We start from the raw sequence: 23,042 nt of genomic DNA, 5'->3' as shown, positions 1-23,042 counted from the left end.
TTTCATTATATGTATATGTATTTGTTTGTAATTCCATGACAATGTTCTTATGTTATTGAGCATAAAAAAAAAAAAATACAACCTATGAGACAGGGTTTGGAGAGAGGGCGTGTGTTTGGAGTCAGGGGGCGTGGCCTAATTCAGTCTGGAGTTCAAATAGTTCACACTTGTTCTCTTCACATCTTCACTGCAGACGCTCACTAGTTCTCAGACTTGACTGATACTATATCAGACTTCTGAACTATTGAAGAAAATGTTTCACACATTTGCTTTTTTCTGTTTGTGCTGTTGCTGTCTGATTGGTAAGTTTATGTTGTTTTAACAGTTGTGTGTTATTTGTTTGGAGCTCTAATAAACTGCAGTTGCAATAAATACAAATTATTAACTTGTTTGACTGATAAACTGTTCCTATGTGTGTTCTTCAGGAGTGTTTGCTGATTCAGATGCAGTGAAGTCAGTGTCAGTGACGGAGGGAGATTCAGTCACTCTAGAATCTGGTGTTACTCAAATACAGGAAGATGATCTGATAACATGGAGTTTTGGACATCAAAATACTCAAATAGCTGTAATCGATAAAGGGGCTGGAATCTTTTCTAAATCTGACCAGAGATTCAGAGGCAGACTGATGCTGGACATGAGGACTGTATCTCTGACCATCATGAACACCAGAATCACAGACTCTGGACTTTATAATGTGACCATCAGAGGAAGCAGCACAGAGACCACATACAGATTCACTGTTACTGTCTACGGTGAGTAGAGAAATACAGCTCACACTGTTATATATTAGGATTTTTTTTTCCCTAATACTGTAAACTTGAAAAAAATTATATTAAAATTATATTATATTAATCCAAAGACATTAAAAACTGACCAAGAGAAAAGCCTCTAACTTCTGTAGTGCATGAATAATGTATAATGAATAATTTGTCCCTGTCATATGAATATGTGAATATGTGATGCAAGCAATGGCCAGGTGCAGATATGAAACATCTCCACGCAAAAGCTTTTTATTTTTACATACTGAGAGTACGTTTACATGACAACGATGTACTAAAGACGGAAAAGGAGAACTCCATTAAGTCTCGTGAATCGTGATATGTGAAGTAACAACATTTGAGCAGTAAAAAATGTAATTAATTTACATACATTTTAATCATAACTTTCACGTTGGTGCCTGTTACCGGTCAAAGGGTTTGGAGTAATTAAGATGTTTTTATGTTTCTGAAAGAGTCTCTTCTGCTCACCAAAGCTGCATAAAAATACAGTGAAAACAGTGAAATATTATTTTAATGTAAAACAGCTGTTTTCTATGTGAATATATATTAAACTATAATTTATTCCTGTGATCAAAGCTGAATGTTCAGCATCATTACTCCAGTCTTCAGTGTCACATGATCCTTCAGAAATCACTCTAATGATGATTTGATGCTCAAGAAACATTTATGATTATTATCACTGTTAAAAACAGTTTTGCTGCTTCAGATTTTTGTTGAAACTGTCATGCATTTTATTTTTCAGAATTCTTTGAATAGTAAGTTCAAAAGAACAGCATTTATGTAATTTTTTTATTATTTTTTTTATAAATGTCTCTAACACTTTTATGATTATGCAATGCATCCTCAGTGAGTAAAAGTACTAAAAAAATGAATGACCACAAACTTTTGAATGGTAATGTATCAGTTTCCACAAAAATAGGAAGTAAAAAGTTTTCAGCATTGAAAACGGTAGTGTGTTTGTGTGAGTGTGTGTGTGTGTGTGTGTGTGTGTGTGTGTGTGTGTGTGTGTGTGTGTGTGTGTGTGTGTGTGTGTGTGTGTGTTTGTGAATGTGTGTGTGTTTGTGAATGTGTGTGTGTGTCTGTGTGAGTGAGTGAGTGAATGTGTATGTGTGTGTGTGTGTGTGTGTTATATGTAATAGTTTGTCTTATATATAAGTGTGTGAGTCTGATGTTTGTGCAGTGTTAAATGTAAACTCACTATAGTTCATCAAGTGTGTGTGTGTTTCACAGGAGTGCTGGCCACTTCTGTGACTATCCCACAGAAACAATATAAGATTGCCAGAGGTGTTAATGTGACGATACCCTGCAGATTTACACCCCAGCCACCGGGTCATAGCATCCAGATCATGTGGACAGCAGCTCCAGATGTGCCGGGATCTCCACCGGTACTGAAACACACATCAGCTTCATCCAGCATCACTGATACTAGAGCTCATATCCATGTGTGTTCATGTTGTTGGGTTTTTTTTTTTTCACAGATCAAAATCCTCTCTTACAACAGTCCCAGTTCAATTAAGGTGCAGACGAAATATAAAGGCAGGGCGAATCTATTACAAGATATCCCGAGGGGAATAGCCGACCTGCAGCTCTTGAGAGTCACTAGCGCAGACACGCGTGTTTACGAGTGTGGAGTTGAGAATCTGTCTAATGATGAGGATGGTGCGTCTGCCATGACCAGTCTCGTAGTCTTGGGTAAGACACACACACACACACACACACACACACACACACACACACACACACACACACACACACTGTCTGGTTCACTATCTTTGTGGTGACTCCATAGACTTAGGCCCAATCCCAATTCTATTTTATACCCCTTCGCCTACTCCTTACCCTTGCCCCTTGAAACAGAGTGGCAAGGCGTAGGGGTGAAAATATTCCCCTAAGATATGGGACACCACTACTACACCGTTACACGTCATTATACGTCGTCACTAGCGCCTACGTTACAGGAGATGCGCCAATGTTTGTTTATCACAAACTTCCAAGATGCCGTCGTCAGCTGTAGTCATCTCAATTGCGTGGGTTACAGCTATTTTTTTTGCATTTTTCTACTGAAGTTCGGGTTCTACCCTGCCGCAATTACATTCACCAGTTATCAGACATAAAAATATGTTGCGGGACTATCGTTAGCGAACTTCAGCGGTTTTTTTTGCAAAAGTTTCTTTGAAGAACATGACCGTAAATATGAACACAAGATTGAATGTGACAAAGAAAATGATTATTGGCAGTCATGTTGCCTCTGTAGCCGGTGTACATTTCTCATACCCCTTCGTTTGAAGTGTGGTCCTGAAAAATCTTCGTTTCAAGGGCTATCTGGCCCTTCCCCCTACCCCACCAACCAAAAGAGAATTGAGAGAACCCTACCCCTTCACGGGAACGCGCAAAACGGAGGGGTAGGGGCAATGGGTGAATTGGGATTGAGCCTTAATGGTTTTTATACTGTACAAACGGTATATTCTATCTCCTTACACTAACCCTACCCCTAAACCTACCCATCACAGAAAACTTTCTGAATTTTTACATTTCCAGAAAAAATCATTCGGTATGATTTATAAGCTTGTGTACCCATGGGGACCTCAATTTAGGTCCCAACAGTGACACGAGTCCCCATGACTCTGTGTGAATTCAGGTTGAAGTCCCCACCGGGATAGAAAAACATGTACACACACACACACACACACACACTCACACACACACACACACACAGACAGATCTGTTGGACACTTCAGAGAGATGCTTATGGAGAAACAGACTCCGACAGAGCGATCAGGACTCGACTACTTATCACATAATAAATACCCAGCAAGCAATTCTGCTTTTAGAAGACGTCTAATAGCGTCCAAACACAGCCCTGATGTCTGCTTATTCACCGTCTGTCCTACATTTAGATAGGTGTGCAAACGCATTTTTGTCTCAGTGTATGCATTGTTTTAGTTTGGCAGTGCCGCTAGCTTAGCTTAGCAAAATGAATGGAATCCTTTGTTGCCAGCTAGCATGTCGTAAGTAAAAGTGATAAAAACATAAAATAAAATAAAAAACGAATTACTTCTTGTGGCCTGCATATTCACAACGAGTACAAATAGCAATGCAGATTAACACTAGGCGATTTCCTAGGCAGATATTGACTTGGGACTATATTGGGGTGAAGCACAGGCAAAGCACTGCTACATGGGCGCATAGATATCACACAACACATGAAATCCCCCCACGTTGAGCCTGGTCATCGATGGCAGTAACTTGTCCCACTCGCCACAGCACAGACACTCTATTTCAGTCGGCATAGGTTGGCATATTCCCCCACACTCACACCACCAGTTCGTGTTGGCTCTCATCCTCGCGTCCTCAGGCTGTTGAGCGATCGCAACCTCCTCCTCCTGTCGTTCTATTTCCAAAGCACGCGACTCCTCCTCTCAAACTCTGGTTCATAGAGGTATGGTTCTGGATCTTGACTATCTGAGAAGTCACCCTCTTCGTCTCTCACAAAATCCGCCAAGTTCATCGCCATTCACTATGTCTACTTTAGGAAAAATAGCCAGGTACTATTCATGCCGGTATGTTGACGGAAGTTGGGGGATTTTTATGTGTTGCGTGATATCTCTGCGCCCAAGTAGCAGTGCTTCGCCTGTGCTTCCCCCTAAAGTCTTGTTTATACTTTCACCTGGCTCCGCAGTGCGAGTCTCCACACACTGCACGCGCACCTCCCCAATCGGACTAGGCGTTTATACTTGACGCGCTCGCAGTTATACTATTCTGTGAAACGATAGGGGGCGACTCGAGTAATCGTCCTCTAAACCATCAGGAATCAGCAGTGAGAAGAAAGCTATACACGTGACAATGTTTATTTTAGTACACCACCACCAATACCACACTACAAAAAGAATCGTGTAAAACCCAGTAAACCCTGAGATTATTACAAAATATATGGATATGAGAATGTGTACAACATAATTAAATTAAAGATCTCTTACATATTTTCTAATTTCACTAAACATTTCATTGTTTCGTGAACATTTTTATTGAACATGGACCTTTATGTTCATTAAAAATACTTTTTATGCTATTGTATGCTCATTTTTTTAAATGTAAGCAACTAATTTAGACGTGCACACTGGGTGCCGGTGTGGTGAGAATTTCGAGCTCGGCCAGATTCGGCTCAAAGTCGTTTATCTTTGGATGTGGAGCCGTGCGCTCTGTTACAAAAAAAGCCATGCACACCGCCAAGCGAAATGGGGTCTTGCACCGCGATGACGTCATTTTTGCCGCGCCTTCGCGCTCGTGCGGACGCGTCGAGTATAAACCTAGCTTAATATAGTCCCAAGTCAATATCTGCCTAGGAAATCGCCTAGTCTTAATCTGCATTGCTATTTGCACTCGTTTTAAATATGCAGGCCACAAGAAGTAATTCGTTTTTTTTATTCATTTTTTTTTTATCACTTTTACTCACGACATGCTAGCTGGCAACAAAGGATTCCATTCATTATGCTAAGCTAAGCTAGCGCTGGCGCTGCCAAACTAAAACAATGCATGCACTGAGACGGTGGAGTGTTCCTTTAAAAGCAGAATTGTATAATGTATAAAATATCTAATCAGGGAATAAACAAAAGTGTGCATACGCTCAAGTACACAGTAACGTCAAGGGCTTTAAAGCTTGAAGCAGGCTGCAGTTTCCTTCTGTGTGAAATCTGTTCTGGTTTAAATTTGGCTTGAAACTCTCATGTTTTCCAGCTCGTCTGCCTGTTCCTGTCATCAGCAGAGACTTTTCTTCATCATCATCATCATCATGTTCATTGGTGTGTTCATCAGTGGTGAATGTGAGTCATGCGACTCTCTCCTGGTACAAAGGAATCAGTGTATTGTCCAGCATCAGTGCGTCTGATCTCAGCATCAGTCTCTCTCTACCTCTGGAGGTGGAATATCAGGATAAAAACACCTACAGCTGTGTGCTGAACAATCCCATCAGCAACCAGACCACACATCTGGACATCAACACACTCTGTCATGTTCAGGTACCACAGCACTGATGATATTATTCACATTCATTCACTAATGTGTGGATTTTGTTGAGATTTATATCTTACAGGGTTAGTTCACCCAAAAATGAAAATTCTGTCAGTAATTACTCACCCTCATGTTGTTCCAACCGCGTAAGACCTTCGTTCATCTTCGGAACACAAATTAAGATATTTTTGATGAAATCTGAGCCATGTTTCACTCCTCCACAGGCTTCTATGTGACCGAAACTTGCTGGCCCAGAAAAGTTATTAAAGAGATCGTTAATATAGTCCAAGTGACTCCAGTGGCTCAATCTTAAGTATATCAAGCGATGAGAATACTTTTTGTGCGCAAAAACAAACAAAAATAACGACTTTATTCCACTATTCATTTCCTTCTCTCTCGACCTCTAGTTGGTTCGCGTAGTGTTTTTGCGCAGCGCGTCTGTGTTACACGTCACCACGTAGGCTCACTATTGGTCGACGCCGGTCATGTGTGTGTTGCGTGATGACGTGCAACACAGACACGCAGCGCAAAAACACTACGAGGCCCAGAGAGAAGGAATATTGTGTTTTTGCGCACAAAAAGTATTCTCGTCGCATGATAAACTTAATGTAGTGCCACTGTAGTTACTTGGACTATTTTAACGATGTTTTAATAACTATTCTGGGCCGGTGAGTTTCGGTCACACTGGAAGCCTATGGAGGAGTCAAAATTCTGTCAGATTTCATCAAAAATATCTTAATTTCTGTTCCGAAGATGAACGAAAGACTTACATGGTTGGAACAACATGAGGGTGAGTAATTACTGACAGAATTTTCATTTTTGGGTGAACTAACCCTTTAAGATGCCAGACATGATGATTGAGCTTCTGTCATCTCATGTTTTTAAAACTGTTTTTAATTTTTATTTCTTGTGTGAAGCAGAAAATTAGATATTTTTAAATGCATGAAAGACTAAAGTCAACTTGTTGAAAATCTTAATTTAATTTATCATTTGTTTCATTAGTTTCTCCAGACGTCCACGCCCCCTTTTGTGATTCAGTTGAAGCTGTGCTGCGATTGGTCGTCACTGCGCTGATGGGCGTGGCTTCTGCGGCTGCTGCTGTTCTTCTGGTCAATGACGTCAGAGCTGCAAGAGGTAAAATGAAGAAAACAGAAGAGATATAGAAAAATTGTGGCATATATTGTATTTTTAATCGTAAAGATGAAAATATGTGGTCTTTTTGTTTAGTGATGGCAAAAACAAAGCTTTGCTTTCCTATTCTCTCCATCTGAGGCTGAAACTATTAATATTCTTTAATATTTAATTTTATTCTTTAATGCATCCCATTTCACATTTTTTTTTGTTAATTACATTGTTTAATTTTTTTCTTAATGTTATGTTGCTATTTTAATTTTCTTTCTTAAATGTATGTAGAAACTCCAAAAATACAATGTAAAAATATTTGTCACTCCAATAAATCACTGTAGAGTTTAACAGAATATTTCCTACCGAACTGATGTACAGCTATGATCATAAATATGTTATAACTGAAGAGGAGTCATAATAAGAATAAACTATGAATTCAGATTCAGATTGAATGACGGTTGAATGAAAACACATTTAAAGCATTAAGCAGTTTATTTTTTTTTTTCTCCATAAGGATTTCAATAAAATAGTTATAAGCCATTAACCAAACCACCAACCTTCAATATGAATCACAGCAGGTTTGGTCTAAAAGCAAAAAAAAAAAAAAGAACAAGCCGCTGTTCTTCTGGTCAATGATGATCAATAACAGCAGATAACACTGAATCTGTCCAGTTATTCTGAATCTGTTTTATTGTGTCTACTGTAAGTCTATTAGTCTACTATAAGACTATCCTGGAAAGATTTAGGAATCTATATTAATGATATTCATATTCATGATAGAAATGTGTGCATTTTATGTGCTTTATGTATTTTTATCTCTCTCTTTCTGGCAGCTAATGCAAATAATATGATCATGTTATCTTGTGGCATTGAATAAAATAAAAACATCCATCAGATTTCATACATATTGTGAGTTTTAATCTATAATAGTGATTTAGATATATTTATTTTAGATGCTTTACTCCAAAGTGACTGTATTGTGTATGATGGGTCCATCTGGTGGACAAAAACTCTAGACTTTTCATCAATATTTCATTTAATTGCCATCCATTTTATGTTACACAGTTTTCTTATTTTACATTTCACTGGTTTGCACATTGTAGCAATTCATAATGTAATAACTGCACATAATGTAGAATCTACACATAATGTAATAAGTATTACATTATTATTGTAATAAAATGCTCATATTGTAATAATTTTCTCAAATGTAATAAAATATTGAGCTCATAATGTAATAACAATTATTAGCTTTATGAGAAATGTATTACATTATAAACTTACCAAAAATATTGTCATATTGTCATAATTGTAAGTGGTGTTTTAATCATAAAAACATCGGTTTTTTCACTCACAGTATATTTTTGGACTTATTCTTAAACTACCAATGAAATGCACCAGATTTAAATATTCATGCAATCATTATTATTATTATTAATGTTTATATTATTATTATCATGGTACATTACTTACATATATTTTTTTTATTCGAACACAAAAAGTGTACACTAACAACACTGTTGTACAAAGTATAGCTTATGTTTTAAAAAATAACTCACAGTTTCAATATAGCAAAAGAAAAAAAATCTTTAAAAAAAAGTCCAAAACTTAACAAAATAATGCTTATAAAATCCCTAAATAAATAACACTGGAACAGTTAAAGCAGCCGCATCTATGGTTTAAGACCCATAGAAACTCAATGCAACATGTCAAAACGTTTTCCATGAGGTGGATGAGATTGAAAGCTGGTAAATCCCACGGGAGGAAATTCAACTTCCGATCATTTAACTAATGTCTCGAAAGGCGGAAGTGATACTGTATCAGCCTTTCGCAACAAACTCAAAAAGACTGCCTGGCAAACCTGGGACATTTTCCCTGAGGCCTCTCTCATCTTCAGCAAACTAAGTGAATACCCTCCTGTTCTGACTGATAGTGACCTGGAGATCCTTGAGAAGTTTGTGGTCCTGCTGTATGATCGATCAAGCACAGCTGTTAGTGTAGATGAGGCTAGACTTGACATGTTTGCCCGAAAGCAGAGGCCATATGAAGCCATTCCTCCAACAAGAGCAGCTCTGCTTCAACACACTAAACGTGCTGCATATCAGGCAGGCTGCATATGGGCTCAAGCAACCCAGTGTCAGCCAGAAGCAGAGAGTCCTGCTGACTGGGGATGGAAAAAGCTTGGTGAACAGATCTTCTGGACAGCAAATGCACCAGTTGCACAAAGATGTGAACAACTAGCCAAGTGTGGCTGCAAATCAGAGTGCCGTGGAAGATGCAAATGTTTTAGATTTTAGGGCCGAGAGCCGGTTTCCTGATTCTGGACCGTGACGTATATGTACACCTTCCTGGATATGTTGCCTCCAATACAACACTTGCTGACTGTTAAGCAGGGAGGCATTGGCTACCATTTTTAACAGTCTTTATTATGACTCGGCAGGGCACAACCTCTCAATCTCAGGTTGGACACTCTAACCACAAGGCCTTTGAGCTGGTCAAAATGTGAATAGAACTTATGTTTTTTTTTTTTCAATCCTTACTTTTACCTCAGTCCCAACAGAGTACACTATTAAAGCAACACCCACCTTGAAAAATGAATCTTGAATTTTTGCGATTGCATTTTTCTAAAAGTGTGGCCGTTAGAGTAATTTTTGCTAACATGCATGTGTGCATCAGTGTACATACTACCGAAATGACGGCCATCTTGGAAAAGGTCTCCATCTTGAATTTTTTATTGACCATCCAGTTTTTCCAAAAAGTGGCCTTAACAGAGTATTTGTGGCATATTTTCTGTATCACTATTTTGGAAACAGTGGCAATGAACATAGGACAGGAATGGCAGCCATCTTGAAAAATGGTTTCCATCCTGAATTTTTACTGACCACTTCCTTTTTCTAACAGTGGCTCTTCCTCTCTGTGGACTGCACCTTGCGGTGGTGGAGAGGCTTGTGTACTCCAGTGAACCTGAGAGCTATGCCGGCGGGGATTTTATATTAACTAAGCTGGACAGGTCAAAGGAGAGGAGGCAGACAAAGCAGACATTATGGGTGCTTCTCAATTCTTATTTGTGCATCCTCGTTTCCTCTCCTCGCTTCCTTTCCTCGCGTCTCAGCTCCGCCCCCTGTAGGATGCGAGGGAAGGCTGCAAGGAAAAGACGCGAGGACGGAGGGATCGAATGAAAGCTTTTTTTTATACATTGGAATCCTTGATCACTCGAGCGTCAGTTCATCGCGTCATTAGCAGCGCTCAGAGGATCTGCCCTCATGTTGTTGAAATTTGTTTATTTAAGAAATTCATAATAAATAATAATAAAGAAAGATACCCTGTTGAAATATGTGAGGTGTGTGGTTTATATAAACTGCAAAAGTAAAGTATAATAAATCAAAATTATTGTGACCGATGTGAATGGGGGAGGAGAATTTATACGTGCGTCACGTTTAGTCGATAAAAACTCTTCCGCATAGGATACACCTGTGTATCCTCGCTCATGACTCCTCTGGAAGCCTCCTCACTCCTCGATCCTCGACTCCTCGCGGTGCAATTAGAGAATTGAGATGTCCTTCAAGATGGCTGTGCTCGATCGGTTTCCGGGTCATAGGATGGAGGACGGAGGAGAGAGGAGACGAGGAGGGATATTGAGAAGCACCCTATAACTATTTGACAGAAATGGTGGCCATCTTGGAAATGGTCGCCATCCTGAATTTTTGAGTGGCACATACCTTTTTCCAAAAGAGTGTTCCTTAAAGAGTATTTCTGCCTAATTTTATGCTTGCATCACCATTTGAACAATTTAAATAATTAATATTCGACAGGAACGGTGGCCATCTTTAAAAATGGCGGCCATCTTGAATTTTTGAGAGACAAGGATATTTTCCCATTAACATGTCCTTTAGAGAGTATTTGTATAAAATGTTATGCTTGGATCACTGTTTGAATAATTGATACAATAAACATTGAATAGCAATGCAATAGCAAAGCCATATTGAATTTTTGAGTGGCCAACGTCTTTTTCCAGAATAGTGGCCCTTAGAGAGTATCTGTGCCAGATTTCATGCTTGTATACCAAAGTGAACGATTTTGTTTTACTAATCTGCTGCACTATTATTCATAAAGAGAGTTCCAGACAGCTTATACTGCACTAGAGCGCCATCTAGTGTTCATTACCAGGAATTAGCCTTCCCAAGATTGACTTCACCATCCAATAATACACTCGATTTATGCATTTTGATAAACAGGCGTTATGAGTGAATCGGATCTGTTTAATGGCGTTTATTATTACACGCACATAAAAAGATCTTTTTGGCTCAGCTTTGCAAACCACTGATGCTTACCAACAATTTCCAATGGTTCATTACTCAGAAATGTTCAATAGGGAGTAGGCCTACGATGTGTACAAAAAGATTAATTTCTTCATTTTTTCCCCACTTTATTCTCTACTGGTGTCTCTTTTGTAGTTTTGTCAGTTAAAGTTTTCTTTATGTCTTTATGGTTCTTAATTTTGCACTGTTTTAATTGTACGCAACAATGCTGCAAATGCTTTGCTAATATAAATCTAAAAATGTCTTGCCAATAAAGCATCTTAAGATGAAACTGAATAGCATCTACTGAATTAATTTCAGTTCAGTTTATTTATATAAAGCACATTTAAAAACGGCCACTGGCCGAACAAAGTGCCGAACACATAGACAATTTACATCTATGAATTATATATAGGCATCATCGCTTCATGCCCAGGGCAGAGGATCTAAAGAGGCATACACTCATAGGTCTAAATCTCTAATTAAAATTAAATTAATTAACCATTTAACCTCTTTCTTCTTTAAACAAATTGTGCACACCACAGCACAGAGCGCCATCTATTGTCCGAAATAAAAGTCCAAGCTGAAAGGGATTGTTCACCCTAAAGTGAAAATGAAGTCATATATTACTCACCCTGGTGTTCTTCTAATGCTGTGTGCACTTCTTTCTATTTATATAAATGTCCCGCTCGCACTCGTCCATGATGGCAGTGAATAGTGATCATATTATCAAGCTTTTTAACAAAAAGATGCAGAAGTATCACAGGATGATCCCATGCGACACATGCTGTATATCACAAGTGTTCTGGGGAATGATAGGGTATAATCTGCTCAAATAATGACCATTAATAGCATTTAAACAGTTTATTTGCACACAGACAGTGTAAAGAATGGTCATATCACACAAACGTTCATTGAGGGAAAAGAGTGAAACAGTGACAGAGCAATTTTTCACATTCATTTTCTCCATAAGAACTCCATAAAGAAGAGTTGTAAACCAGTTCCTAGAAGAACCACAACATTGTTGAGATTCATCCGCTGATCCTCGATGACTGTGTGTCTAAATGTGTTATTGAAATACTTCATATTATCTGATTAATTACACATCTAATTACACTGTTAGATTTCACGCTGTAGAATCAAAGAGTTACTATCAATAATGTGAAATTAATAACATCATCTACATAATCATAAAGATAACTGTAAAAGGAATTCATATACATTACATGTTTATTACAATTTAAGCATGTTATTGTATAGTTTATAGTCAATATACCATATTTACTGTTTCAGGTTAAACATGTTACTTCAGCTGATGTTTTTGTTCATTAATGGTAAATGTAAATGTTTTTTTTTGTTCAGTGTGTGTCTATATGTAAGAAATGTAATTGTTTACCACTGTATTTGTTTTGAAGTCACCATAATGGTGATTAGTGTCCCATTAGCTTGGGATCTTAGACCTTGTATAATCATATTCAAATTTCAGAAAGTCATAAGTGTGACAAATGGAAACATTTGTTAAATTTATGAAAAGCTGCAATATAAAATAAGCCAATTAGTTGATTTTAAACTATTCTTAGCATGAATATGAATATTTTATTTTAGTATTATTGTTAGTTATTTCACAGTCATAAATGTTTGTAGATGAAACTTTCATAGTGAAGCAACTGCTGAGATTAATCTTTAAAAGATCTGACTAAACCAACATCACCTAATAATGCACAGACATACACAACACAACATTTGGGGGCGGGGTTTCAGAGAGAGGGCGTGTGTTTGGAGGCAGGGGGCGTGGCCTAATTCAGTCTGGAGGAAGTTAGCAAATAGTTAAGATTGTCAACACTTGTTCTCTACACATCTTCACTGCAGACACTCACGGGTTTTTAGACTGTACTGGAACTATTTCAGACCCACTGAACTGTTGAAGATGTTTCACACATTTTCTTTTTGCTGTCTGTGCTGTTGCTGTCTGGTTGGTAAGTTAGACAAGTTTATAATTTTTTTACAGTCGCATATTGTTTATGTGGAGCTCAAGTGAACTTCCAAATGAAGTTCCACCTCACTGTTGAATGTACAATATAAGAAGAGTTTCAGATAACTGTTCTCCACTGTTTCCATCTTTTTTCATTTCGATCTTTATGCCTTCTCACATTTTTTTATAATTTCAAAACCCCTTCAAACTTCAGTTAAAGCTTCATTAGAACAACTTAAAGTTGAATGTGTGACTGAGAGACTGTTTCTGTGTGTTCTTCAGGAGTGTGTGCTGACACAGATGCAGTGAAGTCAGTGTCAGTGATGGAGGGAGATTCAGTCACTCTAAACTCTGGTCTCACTGAAATACAGAGAGGTGAAAAGATAAAGTGGACATTTGGAACTAACGGGCCTCTTATAGCTAGAACTGATGGAGTGAACAACATGATCCCTGATGATCTTGATGGGAGATTCAGAGACAGACTGAAGCTGGACAAGAAGACTGGATCTCTGACCATCATGAACATCAGAACTGATCATGCTGGAGTTTATGAAGTTAAGATCAGCAACAGCAGCTCAGAGACTAAACACAGATTCAATGTTACTGTCTATGGTGAGTAGAGAAATACAGCTCACTCTATTATATATTACAGAAGTGCCATTTTATTGTTAGAATTCTTCTTAATACTACAAAAAAAAAAAAAAAAATTTCTTTGTGATCTTTGAAATTTCCATTTTAAATATTAATCCATATAGGTTTCTAAAAACTCTGAAAACTGACCATGAGAAAAGCCTCTAACTTTTGTAGTGTGGATAATTTGTCCCTTTCACACCTGTCATACTGTCATAGTGTTATAAACTCATAAAGCTCACTCAGAAATGAAAGTCATGCAAGCAATGGCCAGGTGCAAATATGATGAACTACTGTATCTCCACACAAAAGCTTTTTATTTCTGCACACTGAGGATACGTTACACATCAACGATGTAATAAAATCGCGTTTTCACGTATAGATGACCATTATCAATAATGTATACAACAATGTATTCTGCTGCCAGGCCAGTAGTTGGAAATGTTTGTAAAGAAAAACTAAACTTCTAAAGACTGGACACATAATACACATGCACATGATGTCACCGTTTTCACAAATGTAATTTTTTTGGTAGTTTACACAGACACGGAAAAACTCATTTTATCACACTGATGTAAGTTCAAATGTTCATCTTTTAAATAAGTTTGGTTTTAGTTAGTTATTTGATGTTGATTTAAAGCGGGGGTGTGACGTCATGATTGACAGCTGTGATTGACAGCTTCTCTGAGCGAAGTAGTCATTGAGGCACCAAAATACTTTTTTGAGGATTTTTGGGAGGAGATTTTAGTTTCAACTTTAATTTAGTAAATACATTTAATTTAAAACTTAAGCAGAGTAGACCATTCACAACAGACTGAGCCATCTGACCAATCAGAGCAGAGTAGACCAATCACAACAGACTGAGCCATCTGACCAATCAGGTCTTTTTTTTTTTGACATTGGATGCATGTAAATCAATTGTTGCAGACTCCAAAACAAACCTATAGAAACCTTTAAAATATCATAATGGGGCACTTTACAAAATCTGCAGAATGACAGCACATTTAATTTCATGACATTTTTAATGTATTTTTACAGTATTGTATTCTACAGCTCAAACTACAGAAGGCCTCATTTTCAGATATGGAATATGAATGTAGTTTCATCTGTTGGTTAGAGAGTGTGTGCATGAGAATGTGTTTCATTACTGGACGTCTGTGGTTTGTGCTTTTGTATTCTTGAGGCGTGAATAGTGTGAGTGTGTGTTTCTGTGAACAGAAGGGACTATATATAGTGTGGGTTAAAGTGACTTCCACAATTTAACTTCATCTTTTTGAGAAACAGTTTTACTTTGAAAAAGTACAGAATCAGTGAATGCTAATGTTTGACAAATAAAACTTACTGTATGTGAGTGTTTAAATATTACTATGTGTATGTGATATATAAGATTGATGTTGAGCTTCATATGCATCTCTATATATTTCCATGATTTGCATATTAATGCTGTGAGCTTGCAGATAAGCAAGTTTCAGTAGAAGTTATTTCCAGCTCTATTCTTATTAACACACATAGGTCCATGTATCTTTTTTGTAAAGAACATTTCATGTTGGTCTGTCAATGTCAAGGAAAAAAACAAGTGAATAATTCTTCAAATTAAAGCATTGTAATGTAATTGTACTGTCATCCAAATTTAGGGAGTTTCTAACTAAAAGTAGCTATAAAAAAAAAAATGATAGTGTAATGCCTTTTTAAAAATAACAACAACAACAAACAGTGATGCTTTTCCAGTAGCAAACTTCTTTCATCCCCTATAGTGTAACATGACTGTACTAGTGATGAATAGTGTAGCACGACAGTCTTCGTGTCATGTGACTGATCGCTCTATATTAAAATTTCTCCCATTTTTAAATATCATTAATGGAAAAAGTAGATTTTTGCCTGCAGAATGGTTTAAATATAATGAAGCATGTGAGCATGAGGAGCCTCTGATCCAGTAATGTGTGTCTCTGCTGTTATGTGCAATAAGGACGAGCTTGACGTGAAACCCCAGCCGACAGATCACCAAAGACACAATACTAAGTTCCACAAAAACTATCATTTATTTAAGGTGAAAAAAGTAATTAAATTAAGGAGCAATAGCATCAGGATGCCCCAAGACCAAAATAATAAACTAAATAGACTTATAAATAAAACATGTATAAATTACCTAATCAGGGAATAAACTAAATTACAAAGAAACTTCCCTAACTCCCTATAAACAAACATCACAAACAAAGTCAAAGTAAATGGCAGGACACCCCTACGCTCCTACAACCAGACCACACATCTGGACATCAACACACTCTGTCACACATGTGCAGGTACAGCAACACTGATGATATATGTGTGTATTTACTGACCTGATCTCTGTCTTCTGTTGTAGATCAGACTGATGCATTCACTTCTTTCTTTATTATTACAGAGCCTACTTCACAACCAGCTACTTCACAACCAGACTCAACTCAACTCTGTCACACATGTGCAGGTACGACAGCACTGCTGATTTTATTCACATTCATTCACTAATGTGTTGAATTTATCGAGACTTCGATACCAGACATGATGATTGAGCTTCTGTCATCTCATGTTTTTAAAACATGATATTTTGATATTTTTAAATTCATGAAAGACTAAAGTCAACTTGTTGAAAATCTTACTTTATCATTTGTTTCATTAGTTTCCCCAGAAGGCCACGCCCCCTGTTGTGATTCAGTTGAAGCTGTGCTGCGATTGGTCGTCACTGCACTGATGGGCGTGGCTTCTGCGGCCGCTGCTGTTCTTCTGGTCAATGACGTCAGAGCTTCAAGAGGTAAAACGGAGAAACCAGAAGAGATATAAACAAAATTGTGCCATATATTGTATTTTTAATGGTAAAGATGGAAATATTTGTGGTCTAATAGTTTAGTGATGGTAAAACAAAGCTTTGCTTTCCTATTCTCTCCATCTGAGGCTAAACCTGAATATTCTTGAATATTTCATTTTATTCTTTAATGCATCCCATTTAAATTGTTTTTGTTAATTACATTGTTTAATTTTTTTCTTAATGTATGTTATGTTGCTATTTTAATTTCCTTTTATAAATGTATGCAGCAACTCCAAAAATATAAATGTACAAATATTTGTCACACCAATAAATCACTGTAGAGTTTAACAGAATATTACCGAACTGATATACAGCTATGATCATAAATATGTCTATATTATAACTGAAGGGGAGTCATAATAAGAATAAACTATCAATGAAAACACATTTAAAGGGATACTCCACTTTTTTTGGAAATAGGCTCATTTTACAACTCCCCCAGAGTTAAACAGTTGAGTTTTTACCGTTTTCGAATCCATTCAGCCGAACTCCGGGTCTGACGGTACCACTTTTAGCATAGCTTAGCATAGTTCATTGATTCTTATGAGTCCAGTAGCATTTCTTTCAAAATGACCAACGAGTTTCAATATTTTTCCTATTTAAAACTTGACTCTTCTGTAGTTAAACCGTGTACTAAGATCGACGGAAAATGAAAAGTTGCGATTTTCCAAGCCTATATGGCTAGGAACTACTCTCACTCCGGCGTAAGAATCAAGGAACTGTGCGGCCGTAACATGGGTGCAGCAGGCGTAGTGATATGACGAAGCACCTGAAAATAGTCCCCAGCTCGGTAACTTCCAACATGACCGGGACTTAGTTCGTGTAGTTTTTAGACGGCAAACGATTAGCTAGCCATGGTTCTGTGCGTAGTAAAGGGTTGTGATAGTAAGTCGAAGGTATATTCTACCGTAATGTTACACCGAATACCAACGAACAAAAGGAAAATAAAAAATCAATGGTTGACTGCTCTGAACATTGATCTAAAAACACAGATAGAAGCGATCAAAAAATGGCGTGTTTGCTCAAAGCATTTTGGACCAGATGACTATAAAGAAAACACGGACAGTACGGTACAGCGTCTAAAGGATACAGCCATCCCAACGATCTTCAATGTACAGACAGGTCCAAGCGTATCATCATCACCCATGGCTGTAAGTAACAGTTATAACAATTTTACTTTTTGTAAAAGCACTGCCGTTGTTATCTTCCTGTGAAATGCATCAGTGTGTGCTAGGTTTCCTCGATCAGTCGTCTTGTACAGTATAACGTTAGTAGTTTTGTTGTAGAGTTTATATTTACATGATATTATACATATTATTTACATATTTATATATTTATAGTTACACATTTATATTACACACAGGCTGTTCGTGTCCACTGGACCCGGGGCTAATAAAAGTGTGGACATTTTAGGTCCTGTGTACCTTTACTTTTTCTTCCCCCTGTCAGCCCTTGCTGTTATTGTGTGTGTGTGTGTGTGTGTGTGTGTGTGTTGTTATTGTGTGTGTGTGTGTGTGTGTATATGGTTTATGAGGACACAAATGTGCATAATGACTTGGGTATTACAACGTAAACATGGTTTACATCTGTGTCCTCATAAACCAAACGGCTTAAAAAACATACTAAATGGTGTTTTATGAACTTCAAAAAAGGCCAAACGTTTTCTTATACAATTTGTACATTTGTAAAACCATTACGCCTATGGAGAGTCCCTATAAACCACATACCCAAGTGTGGTGTGTGTGTGTATAGTGTGTGCGTGTGTGGGTGTGTGGGTGCGTGTGAAACCCTGGTTTCAGAATCAGCCTTGCAAGCAGCCTTTTAAAAAAAAATTAATTGTATGTAATATCATATTACCTGTGCTGTTGAAAGAAAGGTGTGATGGATTTTTTTTGCTTGCATCTCAAAGATATTGTCATTGACTCCCTGGAATAAGCTTTTTTTCTCTTACTTATCAATCAGGATGAGCTTGATGTACAGCAGGATCTACCTGAACATGAGCATTTGTTCAGCTTTTTTGCTGGTGTACCACAGTCAACCCCTCAGAAATCCAGACCTTCAAAAGAACATGCAGCGGAGTTCAAAATTCCATTACTGTTGCAGGCGACTAGTCCAGCACAGACAGTGAAGTGCACAAAGCCATTTGCTGCCCTGGCACCCACATGGACACAACAGGTAGGAAAATGATACTTTTCCTCATGTTTTAGTTTTTTTGTACTGTGTTATGAATAAATTCCTAAAATATTTAAAATCTCTATATTTTATAGTACACCGCATCTTCGTCCAGTGGCATGGCTGTGTCCAGTCCAAGGAAAAGTTTAATCTATGATGTGAGTGTCCATGTTATATGTCTGCCATATATAATCCATAATGAAAATATAATAATTTTTTTTCACCATTCTTTTGACACTTATCTATAGCATATGAAATGCAATCATAGAACAGTCAGATAATTGTTTATTCAAATCATTTCTATGCGAGTAGACAAAAACTGGAAGAGAAACTAAACATTTCAATGTTGAATTGTCAATAACAGGAAAAACACACCTCATCTGTAATGGACATCAGTTCAGCATCAGCCTGGGACATCAGCATGTGTTCAGAGCCTGCTGCCAATCCTGCTGATGGCAGTTTTGATCCATTCACAAGCCCCTCGACCTCTTCCACAGGAAGCACTTCAAGCAGCTCTGAACATTCCAGAGGATGGAAGGAGAGAAAGTGGATTGTGAATGAGTCAAAACTCATGGAGCTCTTCCAGAAATGCTCCACTTGTGGAGCTCTGATCTCCCAGACAGACCAGACCATATCAACAATTGGTTGCAGAATCAACGTGAGCTGGAAATGCAACAACGGACATACTGGACAGTGGGAATCATGTCCAAACACACGTGGAATGCCGGAAAACAATCTACTAGCAGCAGCTGCCACACTCTTCACTGGTGCAACGTTTACGGACATTGCTGACTGGGCTGGGCTCTTGAACCTGCAGCTGCCCCAAAAAACAACATACTACAACATACAGGCAAGCTACCTCATTCCAGTGATTGAAGCAGCATACAAGAAGCAGGAAAATATCATAAAAGCGCAACTAATCTGCCAAACTCAGGATGGTCAGGGAGTGCAGCTTTGCGGAGATGGGAGGAGTGACAGCCCAGGCCATTCATGCAAATATACAACCTATTCCTTCATGGATGACTCCTCCAATCAGTTAGTTGTTTTTGATCTGGTTCAGGTAAACAAATGGACACAACACTAGAAATAAAATTACTAAAAAATGATGTCTAAAATGTCATAAACTGTAAACTTGTATCCTCAAGGTGTCCCAGGCCACAAGTTCCGTAGCAATGGAACCAATGGGCTTCAGGAAAGGACTGGAGAGGCTCTTGAATGAAGGCATTGACATCAAAGTGGTTACAACGGATAGACATCCATCCATCAGAAAATTGATGAGAGAAGAGTATCCTAACATCATACATCAGTTTGATCCATGGCATGTGGCAAAAGGTTAGTCTATTGGGCAGTAGAGCACAACCTGTTGATACTTATGTGAATTGATTGATTTTATTATATTAACATTATCTGAAGTTGACTTGCAGTATGTACCCTTGTAATTCAGGTATAAAGAAGAAGCTGGTTTCTGCTTCCAATCGGAGGAGTTGCAAAGAACTTGCTCCTTGGGTGAGGAGTGTGAGCAACCATATGTGGTGGAGCTGTTGCTCATCCAAGGGAGATGCAGTGGTACACAGTCATACACACACAACTCCTCACAAAATGAAACTATAATTGATTGCTCATATGCATGCTATAAAGCGGTGTAATGCATAGTGACATTGTTGGTTATCACAAATTTTGCACAATAACTTGATGGCATGCAAATTAAAAAAAAATCCCCAGATACTTTGAATGAATGTTATTACTAAAGGAATTTTCTGTCTGGGCTCTTATGTTATTGTCAGGAATTGCGCAGACGATGGGTATCAATATTGCACCATATCACAGGGGTTCATCGCTGGGAGGAAAATGGCATGGAGTACAAATGCTACCATAAAGAGCTGACAAGAGACCAGCAAATGACAAAGAAATGGTTGTCTGTGGACTCCCCTGCCTACAAAGCCCTGTTTGAAATAGTAGTAGATACACGTCTACTGAAAGACCTGGAGCACATGACGCTATTCAAACACACAGGTATATTTATGAAAAAGTTAAATGTGCAGGTAGTGTAATGGCCAACTAAATTTACTTTTAGTGTGAAGTGTTTGTGAAAGTCATATAAAATGTATAAGTGTAATGTTCATTTGAATTACTTTAAAACACACAAATATTGGATTGACCCCAGTCCAGATACAATTTCAGTCCTGTACAGATCATGAAAACATAATTTCATACTGATTATTGTTTCATTTGGCAAATTTGTTTCCGTTTTGCCAGGACAACTCGAGGTCTTTCATAATGCCCTGTTGAAATACTGTCCAAAGCGTCTACACTTTCATTATTCATCGATGCAGGCACGCACAATGTTGGCCATTATGGACCACAACGAAAACCACTCGATGCAGCGTGAACAGGCAAGAACAGCAGCTGGTAAGACCTGAAAATATTACAAAATGAAATACACACACACACACACACACACACACACACTCTCTCTCTCTCTCTCTCTCACACACACACACACACACTCACGCACACAGACTCTCTCTCACTCACTCACTCACTCACTCGCCGTAGTAAAACAAAAAATGGGCTGATATAAAAGGCCTCTAAATACGTCATAAATATCATAACCATTACAGACTAACTCACAATACCTTCCTGGGTGTATAATTTCAGGCCTCCCAAGACACAATGTTGTCTTTCAAAGACAATCTAAGCAGTGGATTGCCAGACCCATCTATACGAAGACAACACAAACATTCACAAATGGTCTCATGGAAGGAGTGATTGAAAGACGATTGGATCCCACTGTCAAATTCAAAGATTCGTCATCCCGTGTCAGAAGACCTCGTCTGGCAGCTAACATCGCCTTACAGCCAAAACCCAGCAAGGAAGATGTCCTAAGAGCGTACACATCAAGGTTCAAAGGTCCATCAGAGAAGCTGTGATTGTCATCTAACTCAGAATGAACACAAACACACCAACTCCCCATAGACCTTGTATGTTCAGAATACACTGGGACTTCACATCATATATGTAAATGTTTAATTTGTTGTTTTATTGTACAGTTAAATAAATGATTGCATTCTCAATTTGTGATTACCCTTTGGTTTGAAAATATCAGCTAGGCATATGTATTTTACAAGTAAAAGATGTTAGATATCATGTTGTAAACAAAACCAAATATACATGTTGCTCTACTGTATTTCTAGAAGTTAAAAAAAGAAGGCTTCACATATTTTTCTAGGTACATGAAGGCAAAGCTTTATTTAGACCAGTTAAATTATGACAACTCACATCTTTGAGTTAATAATATGGTAAACGTCTGATCTTCCGATGGGAAAATGTCTAAACAGACTAATGTAATCACTGATAACCACAAAATAAAATCCGAGTACTTGGAATGTAGGCCTACAGAACTGTAACAGTACTATAATATATTTATTGCATCTTCTGCTTCTTGAAATCCTACATAAACTCCTGATTCTGATGGATATTTTTGGCGAATGGCACCAATCACACACGATGGCAATGGTTTTCGGTTGCCTCTTCCCAAAGTCTCTCCCTTCAGGGCCCACTCCATAATAATGCGGTACGACACCAACCTGTATTGACTGAGAAGATAGCACATCATAAATATAAACGTGAAAATGAGTAAACTTCTAAAAAGTTTACTCATGCATTGTAATGATTGCAGGAATCACTTACTCTAACGATAGCTGTCCGTCAGGTCCGCTCGGCACGGGACGTTTTTTCCAGTTTATTTTGTCAAACCGGAAAAAAAAATCGACCACCGCAGGATGCAGCATCACTAAGAAGTCCTCGGATGTTGCGACACATGTCACTTCCTCATCAGGTAGATCGACCCTTGTCATCGATGGTAAGACCTGGTCCCACTCGTTACAACACAAGCACTCACTTTCGGTTGGCATAGGTTGGCAAGACCCACACTTGCACCACCATTTCGAATCTGCTCTCTTCCTCCCTTCTTCCCCAGTCTGTTCAGTAGGGTTGTGCCGATAGACGATAGTATCGTGTATCGACGATAGACAGAGATATCGCCGATGGCAGATGCCTTTGACGATATCAATACGATAATTGGCTCGTTTTCCTATTAATGTATTAAATTATTATTATTATTATTATTATTATTATTATGAAGCTAGTATAGTTACAATTATATTTGCCTTGCCTAAATTCATAACGACATCACCACATAACCACACTTGCGACAT

The 23,042-nt window shown here is 38.0% G+C and overlaps 2 protein-coding genes across 2 annotated transcripts; both read left to right on the top strand.

Annotated features, from left to right (window-relative positions):
• The first annotated feature begins 194 nt into the window (after positions 1–194).
• Positions 195–7,562, top strand: LOC311295033 (immunoglobulin superfamily member 11-like). The gene is made up of 6 exons (XM_084416210.1): positions 195–302; positions 426–752; positions 2,010–2,164; positions 2,258–2,471; positions 5,514–5,794; positions 6,789–7,562. The coding sequence occupies exons 1-6, from the start codon at positions 254–256 to the stop codon at positions 6,858–6,860; spliced, it is 1,098 nt and encodes a 365-aa protein (XP_084272336.1). The 5' UTR covers positions 195–253; the 3' UTR covers positions 6,861–7,562.
• Positions 7,563–13,012: 5,450 nt separating this feature from the next.
• LOC311295012 (uncharacterized protein) lies at positions 13,013–21,897 on the top strand. The gene is made up of 11 exons (XM_084416179.1): positions 13,013–13,185; positions 13,464–13,793; positions 16,213–16,275; positions 16,468–18,828; positions 18,921–18,983; positions 19,190–19,885; positions 19,971–20,157; positions 20,270–20,391; positions 20,610–20,838; positions 21,082–21,234; positions 21,484–21,897. The coding sequence occupies exons 5-11, from the start codon at positions 18,945–18,947 to the stop codon at positions 21,753–21,755; spliced, it is 1,698 nt and encodes a 565-aa protein (XP_084272305.1). The 5' UTR covers positions 13,013–13,185; positions 13,464–13,793; positions 16,213–16,275; positions 16,468–18,828; positions 18,921–18,944; the 3' UTR covers positions 21,756–21,897.
• The last annotated feature ends 1,145 nt before the right edge of the window (positions 21,898–23,042 follow it).

Source organism: Rutilus rutilus, assembly GCF_951802725.1.
Source record: "Rutilus rutilus genome assembly, chromosome: 8".
Lineage (NCBI taxonomy): Eukaryota > Metazoa > Chordata > Actinopteri > Cypriniformes > Leuciscidae > Rutilus > Rutilus rutilus.
Note: the sequence above shows the minus strand (reverse complement) of the source record. Positions and strands in the feature narration are given on the sequence as shown.